Source organism: Vigna umbellata, chromosome 4 (genome assembly GCF_029865625.1).
Source record: "Vigna umbellata cultivar VRB3 chromosome 4, Vumbellata_1.0, whole genome shotgun sequence".
Lineage (NCBI taxonomy): Eukaryota > Viridiplantae > Streptophyta > Magnoliopsida > Fabales > Fabaceae > Vigna > Vigna umbellata.
Genome location: NC_142168.1, coordinates 32,577,657 through 32,593,685, shown reverse-complemented (window position 1 = coordinate 32,593,685; position 16,029 = coordinate 32,577,657). Strand labels below are relative to the sequence as shown.

At 31.0% G+C, this 16,029-nt stretch overlaps 1 protein-coding gene across 1 annotated transcript; it reads left to right on the top strand.

The window, feature by feature from the left end:
- Positions 1-10,442: 10,442 nt before the first annotated feature.
- Positions 10,443-15,370, top strand: LOC124836044 (hexokinase-1-like). Its single transcript, XM_047311101.2, has 9 exons — positions 10,443-10,876; positions 11,619-11,769; positions 11,849-12,031; positions 12,343-12,417; positions 12,620-12,775; positions 12,897-12,995; positions 13,070-13,200; positions 14,397-14,478; positions 14,694-15,370. The coding sequence occupies exons 1-9, from the start codon at positions 10,605-10,607 to the stop codon at positions 15,039-15,041; spliced, it is 1,497 nt and encodes a 498-aa protein (XP_047167057.1). The 5' UTR covers positions 10,443-10,604; the 3' UTR covers positions 15,042-15,370.
- Positions 15,371-16,029: the final 659 nt, after the last annotated feature.

Genomic DNA, 16,029 nt, shown 5'->3' with positions numbered 1-16,029 from the left:
ATTTTTTTGCATGCCTAGCTAAGTTTGGTAACTGAGTTTCCTACATTATAAGTGGAATCTTAGAACAAAGTTTCCAATTCAGAACAGTACTTATCTGTTTAGGCTAAGGACGGTGCCAAATTGAGATACCAGAAGTGACTAAAGCTGCTTTATCCTAAGATTCTGAACCAATCAGATTAAGTGTATATATAGCTATAATGTGAACACTCGGTGTAATTTGACAGTATCAGTGGCTGAAAGGTAGAAGTTTTGAGGGTTTGGGTTTGGGGAACAGGCTCATTCTTATTGGGTGGTGGGTGGGGTGGGACCCTCCTTCATATAGTGGGGCATTTTTTCTTGGGTGATGAGAAAGATGATGCATCGATCCATAGCCACTTGATCATGGGGAGGCTCATGAATGAGAGATGCCTTGTTGGATAGCCTTTGAACTTGTAGCATTTGTTTATTTATTGCTCATGCATGCCTGCTGTTGGAAAGTTACATGTTGCTATGTTCAGATTCTTCAAGTGGAGCTTTATGTTCATGTTTCATAGCTTAAACATTAAATTCAAACATCAGCAGTTGAATGTCTTGCTTGCTTACAAAGGATTCGAAGAGGTGGCAGGGAAACATATACCTTATACGATTTAAGGCTGCTGTTTAAGAAAAACACATCATTTCAATTCAAATCAAATATAACAGAATAAAACCAAATTATTACTGTATACATGTGGATTAATAATTACAAGTGTGAAAGCAACAAGAAATTGATGAAACTGGTGACTTTATTAACTGATGTATCAAAATACAGAAAGAAATTTTTTGTATTTAAGATCCCTATATGATGGCAAGGTTATGAACATATTTTAAACGTTTAAATAAATGTTTTCTCTGTCGGAAGATGGGTAGAGACTTGAAATTCTAGTCCATCACTGATTTAAATGCGAGATCAACTCGCTTTAAAAAGGTCATAAATGTTGCATTTTATAGTTTATCTTCTCGGCACACTTGCATTTCTTCTGCTCCTCTAAGCGAATACGTTTTGTGCTTATCTTGTATATTTCTACGCATATACACATACTTAATAAAGTAGCAGTAGCACTACCAAGTATTTTCTTTCTCAACTGCTGGTATGGGGTCCAAGATGCATTATTTGGAAGCAGATAACATTGATAATTCTTCACATACCTTTGAATTGACTTGCACCTTTTTTTAGTTGGGTTGGCCATAAAGAGACTATAAATTTGACATGTTGTAACTTAACATGGCCTAAGAAACTTTTCTTTCCTATTTGCCATTTCTGGTGGGTCTGTGGAATTCAATGTTTAGATCACATATTTTCAAACGAAACAGAATTTCAATACCTATGATGGTACACTTGGCATCACCCCCAGCCATAGTAAATAGCTAAAAGCAGAACTTTTTATCACCACAATGTCCCCTTTTTCCTTTCATCACATTGCCAAAAAGCTATGCACAAAGAAAAGATTATTACTTAAAGGTATATGAACACACCACAGTGCTCCCCAACAAACTATACTGCACTAGGGAGAGAAAAAAAAGGTTCTTTTGAACAGCTGCACAAGGATCTGTAGTTTGCAATCATCTTCTGAGAAGCACCAAAAGAGAAGGAAAAGTTGAATAATTCAAGAGTGACAGACAAGACTTAAAGGAATATTGGCACATAGAAAGTAGGGAAGGAGTGATTGAAAATCAAATATATCTAGAATCTAGTCTGTTTCTCAGCTTACAACAGGTCAACACAGCAATAGACATATGTTTCAAGTTCATCTGATCATAAATCAAAAAGCCATAAATTTCAAATGAAATTCAGAAAAAGAAAGCTATCTAGAAAAGAAAAAGGGCACGTGACATATGAGAGGATGTCTCAGCAAGGTCATTACAAAGCCAGCTACTTGCCTAACAAACACAGCTCATTCCCAGACCCCATTACATTAGAGGATCTCATAATTCTGAAGGACGTGTACATGTCAAAGATATACCTCAAAAAGAGGTACAGTACTACTTCCTTAGCTCAGCTTGCAATTAATATAAACTCATTATGCATGTGTACTTTTAATTTAACATTATTTGGTTCTTCTTTTTCTTTCTCCAAGGCTGATTTTCCTTTTCCTTTTCCTTTTCTTTCTCATCACAGCTTCCTTCCTTACTTGGAAGCTATATATGTTAGTATATGGATGTGCTGTATTGTATCTTGCCAAAACTATCAAAGAAAAAGAAGAAAACAAAAGCACTTCCGAGTTAGAGAGACCCACACGCATGTCATATCCCACGTGGGGCGCATTGCTGCACATGGCCGTGCGACATTCTTGTCTAAATCACAAGATTGATGAATTTTCTTTAGGTTTCTCAACCAAGTCAGAAAAAAGCTCATCCTCACTGAGCCGTTTCTCCCAAGCTTCAAGCTTCTTGCTTGGCTTGTCACCCCATATATGTACACTGACGTGCTTTTCTGTGGTACCACAAACCAACTACACTTGTCATCCATCTCTCATCATCACCTTTTTCTCTTAAGCCAATACCATCACTTTGACCATTCAATTTCCAGTTACATAGTCAACTATGACTCCATTATTGAGAGGTAATAGTATCTTTCTTTATAGCTTAACCAAGGCTATTCTTGATGCAGAGTCAAAACTAATTTATACTGTAACAGTGGAAATTCACGTATCAATTCACAATATATAGACTGACTTTACAAGATCGAGTTAGACTTAAATTATATTATTGACCACTTTGAATATCATACACATGAACATGAGAATAGAACATCTTGTGACATACTAACTAAAATATAAGGTTATGTGTGAATTATGTGTTGGGTCTATCGAGGATGTCACCAAGACTAACCATTTGATACCTTTGATTGGTCTATCAAGGAAGAAGTTTACCGGGAAGATACAAACACCGATAAGATCTGAGTCCAACCATATAAAGGATTGACACAACTCTTTATCCAAAACATTAAGGTAATACGTTAATGGTCATTCACCACTATATAAGATTTTACTTTCTCATTTCTATCTAATCTAGGATTTGAACTCACACTTGGAATCCCAACGTTACGTTACACCATTTTGATAAGATAATAGTAGTTAGTTGAGCTTCTTACCCGACCGTATAGTGTATATACCCTACCCCAGAAGAAAAGACAGAAAATTTAGCAGTGCATTCCCTGTGGCTGTGAATCCCAACATTATGTTACACCATTTTGATAAGATAATAGTAGTTAGTTGAGCTTCTTACCCGACCGTATAGTGTATATACCCTACCCAGAAGAAAAGACAGAAAATTTAGCAGTGCATTCCCTGTGGCAATTTGCTGATTGCTACGATGGTGGGGTAGATTTTGCTTAAATGGGATTTTAGTGTTGCGTTAGATCCAAATATCCTGCTTCTTTTGCAGAGGTAAACATAAAGAGCGGATTCCATAAACGTAGTAGATAGAGATTGCTATCTACCCCACATACTAATAAGTGGTCCTGAAAACTGAAAACGAATGCTTTTCTAGGATAAAGTAAAGTAGTCCATGGTATGAAAGCATGAAATAAATTTCTGACCCTTCAGAGCTCACAAGACCCTCTTTCTAGATTAAAGTTTTACAGGTCTAACACTCTTTGTATTGGTCGAATATTAAAGAGCATGAAGTCAGCATCAACCATTATAACAATATGGAGCATTACAGAGACGATCATGTGTTGACAAACCAGATCTACTCGTGTTCGAATCAAGCAACATTTTCACTATAGGCAGGCAGAAATTCAACCAAAACACGACCTCGAATGATTATATTTGGATATGGTTGGATTTTGGGGGGTCATTTTTTTTCCTTTTTTTTCTCATTTGTTATAGACACATGGCCTGCAATATGAAAAGGTGCATAATTAACTCATATGGAATAATGAATCATTACAAGATCATTCTGGTTGAATTCCATGAGACCATCGAAAAGGTCAGAATCAAATCCACCATAATAAGGAACACACACATTAGTCAACAAGGCCTTCATTTTGTGAGTGATTCTCGCGTGCTTGTGATCTTGCTTGTGATTCAAACCCTCTTTAGGGGCAAAGATAAAAAGTTATCTTGTTCAACAAAATTCCTTTGATGCCGGGCAACTGTGTCTGTGTTGTCTATTCTTCACATCCTTTTCGATTGCACGACACTAACAAGCTAAGGAAATTGATACTATATTTATATAAATATATTTTCATGCATATCCTTGAATCTTGCTGCTACCAAAAGTCGTGAAACTGGTAACATCAGAGCAAGCTGTCATGGAATAATTGAGGTCAAAGTTTGTATGTTGCTTAAGAACCTACTTTCACAAACACTGCTTGGAGATATGTTTTTATATAATTATTAGAGTTGCAAGTAACTAAGGTTGAAAGAGAAGTGACGGTTGCAGAGTGAGTTCTATTGCTTGCACCGTCGGTTGAAAGTCTCACATAGACTAAAACATGAACTAGATACAAATTTTACTTTATAAGTCGATTTTGTTAGATCGAGTTAGGTTTAAAGTTAGATCGAATTAGATTTAAAGTTAATCGAGTTAGGTTTAAAATTCACCTCTTAACATTAACACCGAAAAAACAAAAGCAATTGGTTGAAGATGGATAGTGTGTGGTTGATGCATCATTTACTTGTTGCTCTCACCAAGTTGTTTTATATATCTGCAGTCTCCAACTATATAATTAAGGAGAACTATGGCCCGCATTCTGCAACCAACAATGCTACCATCTTCCTAACATGGCCTCCATGGAATCCAAGTTACTCATTCATTACTATTTGGTTTCTGTCTTATCAGTTTCAATGCAGCAAGAAAAAGGTTATATCAATGGTGGGGTGAGAGAGAATGATTGCCATATCTATCATCATAATAGGGATATTTAAATAAAATATCTTCAACATATATTGCCTTATTACTACTTTTTCATCTTACCCTTAAATTTTAGGTCAAAGTACATAATACCCTTTATTAATAGCTTTTATTATAAGGGTGAAATATGTTTTTCTTTTTCATAATTTTTTAATTTTTAATACAAAATTAGAGTTTGTTTCTATTATAAATTTTGAGATAATGTTGTCTTCAAATTTAAAAATTAAGTAAATAAATACAAATTTATTAAAAAAAATTGATGTATCAAATAACGTTTTATATTAATGTAAGAATTTAACTAATGTGTCAAAATAATTATATTTATTTATTTTTAAAGTTTAGAAACTAATATACATCAAAATTTAAAATAAATAAGACTAATTTTAATTTTATATCAAAACATTAAAAATATATTTAACTAATATAATAAATTTTAACACAACAAAAACAGTTTAATTTCACATTTCTTACACTAAAGCTCAACAAAAGTGAAAGGAAAATAATATCACATATGAGAGATGACATCACACACCATAAAAAATACACGTAGGCCAATTTCTTAATTAATAATACTTGTGATGAATCTTGATATCTAACTTTCACTAAAAAAGAGTGAATAAAAGAATGTAATTATTTTCCATAAAAAAAGAATGTAAGTTAGTGTACGAGTAATTATTGATATCTAACTGTTAATTAGTAGGTAATGCATCATTTTCTTTTTCTCTTTTTTTATTATTTATTTTTCTAATTAAACTATTTAAAGGTGATTGTTGGGTGGAAATGAACCATAGTGATGCATTGATTTAATTTTGTTTTCGTGACCCTATCTTTAAGATAGCATGGAGCCACATTTTTGTAATGGAACAAAATTTATTATTATTATAACATTTTAGAAAAACTAAACAGAAATAACTTCAAGCTTGGTGGGCCAAATAGATACCAACGCTTAAGTATTCTACAAGGCACTTTCTTCGTATACCTCAATAAGTTTCTTCCTGCACCCCCATATAATAAAACTTCCATTTTACCTTGGATGTTATATTTTTTCTTAAAAAAATAATTATAAATCGCTCAATCTAAAAATAAAAAATGTTTTTTGTTCTCGTATTGTGCAATTCAAAAGGAGCAAAATGCAAAGTTTTTTATCTGGTGTTGCAAAAAGAAACTTAGGGAGGTCTAGGAAGAAACTGCCATTCTTCATGTATCCTATAATCTAAGGATTCGTGTGGGCTTTGGGCTTTTTACTAACTGAACAGAATGTACCATAAGTACACCTTATCAACTCATATTTCACTTGCAAAAAAAATATGAACACTTGTTTTAAGCTTCTACCTCTGAAAATTTCTTCTTTTTATTTGTATTATTGTATTTTTCTTGAACGAAATTCACAAACTTATATGTTTAGGGTTAGTAATGCTTACCTTTTACTCAAAGTTTTCAATTAAGGGCGTGTTTCAGATAATTTTCCCGTAAGTACTTATGTACGAAAAGAAATAAAATAAATGTTATGTTTTTAGTTTTTGAATTCTGTCACAATATTAACATTTGATTCGTTTAAATCTTTGATACATTTTGATTTTTAAATTTTAAAAATAAATAGATATAATACTTTTAATGTAATTACATTTTTTTTACGTATCAAATTAGCTTAAAATGAGAATGTGTTTTAAATAAATAAAAATAATTATTTTTTGTGTTCATTTTTTTTAATTTTACTCTTTAAATCATATTTTTTTAGTTTAATATTTTTTAATTAAATAAATAAATAAATCTATAATATAAATAAAATATAAACATTTATATTTATTTTTATAATTATAATTTTATTATTTAATAAAAGAATAATAACATAGTATATATAAAAATGTTTTATTATGAGTATTTTTAAAAGATAAAATTAAAAAGACGAAATGTAGGAAAAGTTAAAATTTATTTATTTATAAAGCAAAAAGAAAATTAGAAAAATTACATAAAATGTTTTGATAAATTATTTAATTTATAAAATAGACTTATCTTTTTCATTTATCCATACTATAAATGTTAGGAAAAAAGTTATATAAGTATGAAAGAAGAGATGTATAATTAAGGTTAGGTGTCATTATGCATTCTTGTAATATTAGTCAATCTAGGTATCATTGTGCATTCTCATAGTATTGGTGAATACGACAAATGCAAATTTCAAATTTGTCAAATTTGAAGACTAAAAGATGTTTTGTTTTGATACTTTAAACAAAGTTTGGATCATCCCATTTCGGACAATAAATTAATAACAGAGATCAAACCATTTTGGACAAACCTCCAAGGTTGTCCTGGCAGACATTTTTGAGTATGACTTCTCATTTAAAAAAATTAACTTTAACAAATAATTTGGCGGAAAAAATAATTTAATAAATGAATAAAAAAGGGTAAAAAATATATTTAAAAATTATTGCCAAATTAGAAAAAGGGTACCATACAGTGTTTGGTGTCCGTTTTACCACTCGTGTCAATCTCAACTCTTTTGTCCTTTTACTTATAATTTGCTCATCAAATCTATGGAAGATTCCTTAGATTCATTTAGGTAAAAGTTAATTAAAATATTATAAATAAAATAAATTTAATAGATATTCTTGTTTATTAATTATATACTTTTTTATTAAATTTAATTATCTACTAATTTGAATAATGAGAATGTTTTCTTATACATACACACAGTCAAATAAAAAGGTAACGAGAAGATATCACTTTCATCCTTCTAAGACCACAATTAAATTAATTAAGTTTGATTTTGTAATTAATTAAAAGATTTTTTTTGATTTATTAGAATCCTTCACCAATGTACCAAACATCATGCTCATTTAAAAATGTAGCAGTTGAAATTAAATTAAATTAAATTATTCACAAAACGAGACCCACATGGTTTAGTTTATTTATTCTAATTTTTGCATTAAAAAAATCAGAACATAAATTTTCTAGTGTGTTTTCAAACCAAGTAAATCACAATACTTGTGTAAAATTAACTTAAATTATTATATTGAGTATGACAAATATCTACATTAATTTACCAATGATTATTTTTTATTAAAATTTAATTAATAACTTTTATTTGTATTATTCTTTCTAACATTATTTTTTTCATATAAAAATTACAAATTTAATATTTTGCCTAAATTTTTCAATTCCAAAACTCTTTAGAATAACATAATGTTATTGTTAAATAATGTTATTGGAACATAAATTATTGCAATCTTTTAAATGTTGGGATGTATTCAATGAACATATTTCTTTTAATTGTATCACCTCAGTACTTACTTTTTTCTTATGATTTATTAAAAAAATTAATATATATGGTTCTCTATTCTAATTAATAATGCAAGGAGAGATATTATTAATATACCTAAGGACATACCAAATAAAGTGAGAAAACAATTTTTTATTTATCCCTAAAATAAATTTAGTTTAAAGTAAATTAAGCATTTCTTTTAACTCTGTATAAATTCTGTTTAGTATAACTAAATCAATTAAAAAACACTTTTAATGGTTGTAAAAGTTAAATAATTTTAAATTCAAAAAAACCCTAGAAAAATAAGTACATTTAAATTTGAATTAAGATAAAAGAGTTTCATTATAACTGTACTCTTTATTGTATAATTATATAAATGAATAAAAACATATATAACTTTTATAATTTTTTTATATATTTCATTATAACTGTACTCTTTATATCTTTTAGTTATTTTTTACTGTGATAATATTTATATCAAAACTTTTAGTTATATTTATTATTTTATTGTTATCACAAAGATATAAATATATATGCATGAGAGATAAATGAATAAAAGTAAAATACTAACAAATATTTGATGTATGGAGTCATCCGTGAGAATTTCAATAAAAATAATATATTAAAGTATGAGATAAGAAGATAAAGAGATTAGAATATAAAATAAATTAAGTTGGAATCTATTAAGAAATTAGAATAAAAGATAAATTAAATATCACAAAATAAATATATTAGATATAAGATAGATTCTTTGAGAAAGGATAGAGAGAAAAATACGACATCGTTAACTAGATAATAGCCTATAAAAGGAAGAAGGCTCAACAAGAACGATACATAAGCACATTAAATAGGTAAGTGTAATTTTTTTTTTCTTCTTCTTCTTACTGGTATTATTGTATGTATTTTTCTTAATTAATTTATATTTTTATTGAAATTAATTAAATAAACATTAAAAATGTATTAAGGGTTGATCTATCAATAAAATTTACTGAAAAGATACAATATCAATTATACATAAAGAATTGATACAATATCAATTTACTGAAATGATACAACTATCAATAAAAGATACTGAAAAAATTATTAAGGGTTGATCTCGTCACATAAAGAATTGATACAACTTTATATCAAAAAATCTTAAAACAATGATGTAACGAGTCTTCACTTTTATACGTTGTTATTCTTTTTATCCAATGTAAAATTTAGATTTATATTTAAAATTTTTAACATTAGCATGTTGTTAAGTACTATTTTTTTTATGTTTTATCTTATATTATGATCATTATAGATTTGTGTACGGTATAATTTTATGTTTTTAGATTAAGATAAAAAAAATTAAAACATAGCATCTTCAGATAATTGGTGGTGTATAGCATTGGTAAGTGATATTGTAAAGAACTATTTAGTGAATTAAATTGATATTAAAGACCTTAATTACTTTGATAGGTGATAGTTTTGACTGCATTCACTTAGCCTCTTGAATTAGCATTCAAATTTAAGAATAATAACTCAAAAGCGTTGTGAAAGAGATGGAGTATAGTATAGTTTACACAGTGACATCACAGTATAATAAATACTTGTTAATGTACTTAAAATTTAAATATAAAATTAATAATTTAAATATATGACTTATATCACAATTAAATTAAATATAAAATAAATATATTTAAGTCTAAATCTTATATATTAGTGTACATAGAAATTTTATAACTAATTTTAGTATATATAATATTTTTTGCAATTTACTTTTATTATAATAACTTTTATAATTAGTTATATATATATATATATATATATATATATATATATATATATATATATATATATATATTAATAGAACATTCAACATGCTGGGTCTATGTTTCTCCATTATTCTGGGTTTGGTAGATAGATGTTATGCCTATAATTAGCATTCGATATTAATGGTAATAATATGAACACTATACTTTCCCTTTTTCATAAGCTAATTTGAATTTTACTACTGTTTAATAGTTATTTCATATTTAACTTTTTTTTCTTAAAAATTATCTATACTTTTTTTTTTACAAAATTAACTTAACAAGAAATCATAATTAACTATTTTTATTTTGAAGTATTTACTATCTTTATTAATGGCTTTCCTTATAAAAAGATCTGATTTTTTAATGAAAGTTCTAATGATTGATCATATGCATAGAATGGTATGCAACTTGGTATCTAATTAATTATTTTTTCGTGTTGTTATTACTGTATGAATTATTAAATTGTGTGGGTAATTCTTAATTTTCTGGGACCATTGATATATTGATGGAAAAAATAAACAGAAAGAAACAATAAGGCGCATGTATGAATGTAGGAGTTTATTTCTGACATCGAACATAGCGCACGAGTGAGAAAGAATCTGGGGAGTTTGCAAAAAGCAAAAAGAGGTTGTCTTGTCTCTGATTAGATTCGGCTCCGTCCACGTGACAACTGATTTTGTATCATGGGAAAAGTGGCGGTGGGAGTGGCAGTCGTTTGCGCAGCGGCGGCGTGTGCGGCGGCGGCGTTGGTGGTGCGCCGCCGAATGAGGAGCTCCGGAAAGCGGGGTCGCGCGGTGGCCATGGTGAGGGAGTTTGAGAAGCAGTGTGGGACCCCAATTGCGAAGCTGAGACAGGTTGCTGATGCCATGGACGTTGAGATGCACGCGGGTCTTGCTTCTGAAGGTGGCAGCAAGCTCAAGATGTTGATTACCTTTGTCGATAATCTCCCTTCTGGGTTTGTTCTCTTCAATCCCACAACCCCTTTTCTCAGGGTTTGACTTTTTCTGCTTTGATTACACCATGCTTTCGTGACAGGTTTTTTCCTTGTACATGGTAGTGATGGCTTAGTGAGTTTTTGTTTGATTTTTCATATTGTTTGGATAAACTTCTTCTGATTAAGTACTTGTATGTAGGAGAAGAAAATAACGAGGTAACATAGATTAAGGTTCTCTTTTAAGTTAAAATCATCTTTCAGACAATAAACATAAACATTTATAGGAGAAGAAGATAAGGTAGTTTTCTCACATTATAGGAGAAATTTATATAAAAAGGATGTACGAATTACCTTCACAAGCTGATTTATATTATGCTGAGAGTTCAACTCATTTTGGTTTTGAAAGTTTATCTAAACATGGCATAATGATTTAGATGTTGGTCATTATTTCTGACTGGATGGCTATGTGTGACTTTTTGTTTTGTGCTTTTCGAAATTCTTTGTTGATCAGTAGGGTGATAAGGGCATCCAGTTGTGAATGGTTCAGTTAGATGATCTAGATGATGACAGTTTAGTCTTAAGGCTTTGGATTGTTTGTGGTGTGTTGTAGGCATTCTAAAGGAAAGATGGTGAAAGAGGGGGTTTGAATGACTGAGCTTTTCTGTGTGTTTTGATGGCTGAATACTTTTGTCATATGAATTTGTAACACTTGAAGGTTTCTTCCTTTTCTGATTCATTTTTTACTCTGTTGCATTGTTTATAGGGATGAGAAAGGACTCTTTTATGCTTTAGACCTTGGTGGCACAAACTTCAGAACCCTTCGGGTGCATTTAGGTGGGAAAGAGAAAGGTGTTGCCAACCTAGAGTCTGAAGAAGTTTCCATTCCTCCTCATTTGATGACTGGTTGCTCGCATGTAAGTCTGTTTGTTAGAAATTCTATCACAGTAATGAGCCTTAACTACTCTCTCTAATATAATAATTATGGAATTGCAGGAATTGTTTGACTTTATAGCAGAAAAACTTGCAAAGTTTGTTAGTTCTGAGCCTGAAGAGTTTCACCCTCCCCCTGGTAGACAAAGGGAACTGGGTTTTACCTTCTCGTTTCCAGTGAGGCAAACATCAATTTCATCTGGAAGTCTAATAAAGTGGACCAAGGGTTTCAATATTGAGGATGCGGTAATTCTTGTCACCTTGATTTTGTTATATTCAATTCTATCTTCCTTTCCTTGCCATTCTTTCTTGTTGTCATCTCATTTGTTTTGAGAATGACTGTGGTGCATAATCCAGATACATGCATGAGTATTCTTCTCTGTCAGAATATATACACTACTGTTGTTGCATTATAGTTTTTTGAGTCTGGAATACTATGCTGATCTTTTATGGTTCCCAAATTTATCATACAAACTCTTTTCAAATGGAGAATCCCTACCAGTTTTCTCTTCATCTCTCTGGCACTCTTGTATTGATTCTGTTTGGGTTGTTTGTAGGTTGGAGAAGATGTGGTGGGTGAATTAACCAAATCCTTTGAAAAAATTGGTCTGGATATGCGTGTTGCAGCCCTAGTGAGTCTCACTTTGCTTTCTTTATAATTGTTTCCTTTCTCCTGTTAACTCTAGCTATGAAGAATAATTTTGATTTTCCATATGGCAGAAAATTTAGACTAAGTTTTGTAGTTTCACACACACAAACACATATATATATTTTAAATTCTGTGTTTACTTAATGTCTTAAACTGGATACAAAACCTAACTTGGAGATGTGAAGGTTAATGACACAGTTGGAACAGTAGCTAGAGCAAGATTCAGCAATCCGGATGTTGTTGCTGGAGTAATTCTTGGTACTGGGACAAATGCAGCTTATGTAGAGTCTGCACATGCAATTCCAAAATGGCAAGGTCTTCTGCCAAAATCGGGAGAGATGGTAAATAGATTATATGACACTTACTTTCTTGTGTGATACAAACTGTGTTTACTGTGATTCCATGAGGCAGGTAATGATTAACTGTGTATCAAAGCTTGCTGATTATTAATTGATTATATAGGTTATAAACATGGAGTGGGGTAATTTCCGTTCCTCTCATCTTCCTCTAACACCATATGATCAAGATCTAGATTTAGAGAGCTTAAACCCTGGAGAACAGGTAATGATTATATATTTATCATTAGGTTAAATGACCAATGTGCATATATAATACTCTTCCAATCTTGTTTGCAGATTTTTGAAAAGATAATTTCTGGTATGTATTTGGGTGACATTGTAAGGAGAGTTTTGTTGAGGATGGCTGAAGAAGCTGACTTCTTTGGAGATACTGTTCCTCCAAAATTGAAAATTCCTTTCATAATTAGGTATGATAATTTGCCCATTCAAAAGTTCACTAATTTTCTTGAATTATACTTGTTGAAAGTCCCACATCGACTAGAGATAAGGCCAAATTATAATATATAAGTGAGGTGCAAACCTCACTCTACAAGCCGGTTTTGTGGGGTTGAGTTAGGCTTAAAACCCACTTTCTAACATGGTATCAGAGCTATGGTTAGAGCCTATCCTAACATTATTGGTTGTTTGTTGGGCATATTGTTCCACCCATTATCGGGCCGCTATTGGACCACCCATTAATGTCTAATCTCACGCTCGAGATGTATATACCTCGGCGTGAGGGGGGTGTGTTGGAAGTCCCACATCGACTAGAGATAAGGCCAAATTAAAGTATATAAGTGGGTGCAGACCTCACCTTACAAGCCGGTTTTGTGGGGATGAGTTAGGCCTCAAGTCCACTTCTAACAATACTTGCTAATTTCCCATTTGGTCTTAACTTAGAAATTTCTTGTATTTCTACCTTGCCAACAATGATTCAGAAACTTTGTCTTCATATTTATTGGTTAAATTATTAATTTGGGCAAGCTAAAATGATGTTCTGTTCAGATTTCTTCTCATGTTCCATCTTAGTATCACATATCATATATTTAATTTAAAAGCTTGATGAATCCACCTTTTCCCATTTCTATCTCATTTCTCATCTTTGGCATTTGCTCATCATTATTTTTTTTCATTTTTAAACTTATAATCAACACAAGAATGCTGCAATGTTGATTTGGGTTTCAATAGTCTGTTATGGGACATGTTTAGCTAGCTGGTAGGGAAAGTGGAAACTGGAGAAAAGGTGAAAATGCAGGGGAAAATTTGAGAAAAATGGCAGGATCAGTTTTTCAACGCTATAACTTATTATAGCTGAAGTCTAAAGAATGCTACATATCTATCATATATTCTTTATGACTACAATCTTTAAAGAAATACGGGTGAATCATAAGAAAGCATTTTTATGTTTGAATTGTTTATTTACTTGCATTGTTGTCCAAAAGTCCAGTGAAAAAAATTGTCAAGAGTGGAAGGCATATAGTGACATGTTTACATCGTACAACTTGTGTTTCCCTAATTTGAGTTGTAAACATCCCCATTTGCATGGCACTATTTTCATTCTTACTCTTTTGACTTGTATTACAGCTTTCTGAATTTGTTCATCTTTTATTATGGGATGTAACAGGACACCTGACATGTCTGCAATGCATCATGATGCATCTTCAGATCTGAATGTGGTTGGAACCAAATTGAAGGATCTATTAAAGGTAAGGATGCTTCACAGACAATGTGGAATACAAAAATGCTTCTCTGTTCACCCGTTTATACCATGTTAACTGTTTTCCATCAGTTAGATATAGAAGATAGGAAATTTTGTTGAATCTGTTACTTGTTCAGGATACTTAACAATTACAAGTTTGTTGGCATTGCTCCTTTCTGAAAGAAAGTTATTAGGATTTCTCACTGTTTTCCTTTCTGTCAGATCAATAACACATCCCTTCAAATGAGGAAGCTTGTTGTTGAACTCTGTGATATCGTTGCTACTCGGGGAGCGCGCCTTTCTGCTGCTGGTATCTTTGGCATCCTGAAGAAAATAGGAAGAGACACAGTAAAGGGTGGGGAGAAACAGAAATCAGTAATAGCACTGGATGGAGGATTGTTTGAACACTATACTGAATTCAGAAGTTCCTTGGAGAGTACACTAAAGGAGTTGTTGGGAGATGAGGCAGCTGATACAGTTGGTGTTGAGCATTCTAATGATGGCTCTGGAATTGGAGCAGCCCTCTTGGCAGCCTCTCATTCTCAGTATTTGGGAGTGCAAGACTTTTGAACATGTGGTTTAAGCCAAGATAAACCACTGTAACACTAGTTTCATTTTTTTGGTACACCTAATAGATCAACGGATTGAAGCTAAAAGGTCTTATTTACTAGTCCTAGGGAGCTTTCAGCAGAAGGGGGCAGGTATTTGTAGGGTTCTGTGTTCTTGCTGCTTCTTGGATAGTTACTGCCATTATTTTGGTTAGTCTTTGTCTCTCCAACATCAAGGAATAATAGGAGAGATATAAACTGAGTTTTCATGTTTTCCCAATGTAACGTTTTCAAACAAAGTAAACCAGGATTAATTTATTGAATTCAAAGCTTTTCTTAGTTATCACTGAAGAGTTGAGTTGGCTTTGTTTATTATGTTTTGGCTTTCATACTTATCTATGTTAAGACGTGAATTTTAAGTTTAATTCAATTCTACAAAATCGGTTTGTAAGATGAGATTTGTACTCGTTTATATATTTTAAATTAATCTTATTTCTAGTTGACGTAGAATTTTCAACCATCTAAACTTATTAAAGCTCATTATTTTAAGAGTAAACTCTCTCTATGTTTATTTTAACAAAAATAACTCAAAAAAAAAATGACCAAGACTTATACATTGTACAACAAATTGTGTATCATAACATTACCTAACCTTGCTTCATCTTCTCAGATAGATCACAACATTGTTTCATGTTCACTCTATTTTTTCTATCTTCTCCTTCCTTTGTTTTCTCCTTTTTAATTCTATCTTTGTATTCTCTGTTTTTTCTCTTCTCTGTTTATTAACTTATGTTTATTTTCATAAAATTTAAATTTTGAATATACATGAAAGAGATTACGTACATCAGAAATAAGAAGTATACTATTCAGATTTAACTTTTAAAATTAAAAATGAATTGATTTATTCAAACAATAAAAAATTAAATAGAATGAATAAGTTTTTTTAAATTTCTTTTAAATTGATCCAGCCACAACATGCAAAGAATGTTGTGAGTGTAAATTATACTGTA

Coding starts and splice junctions, on each gene's coding strand:
- LOC124836044 (XM_047311101.2), top strand. CDS start 10,605: ATGGGAAAAGTGGCGGTGGGAGTGGCAGTCGTTTGCGCAGCGGCGGCG. Junction 10,877..11,618: donor GTCGATAATCTCCCTTCTGG/GTTTGTTCTCTT, acceptor CATTGTTTATAG/GGATGAGAAAGGACTCTTTT. Junction 12,032..12,342: donor GTTTCAATATTGAGGATGCG/GTAATTCTTGTC, acceptor GGTTGTTTGTAG/GTTGGAGAAGATGTGGTGGG.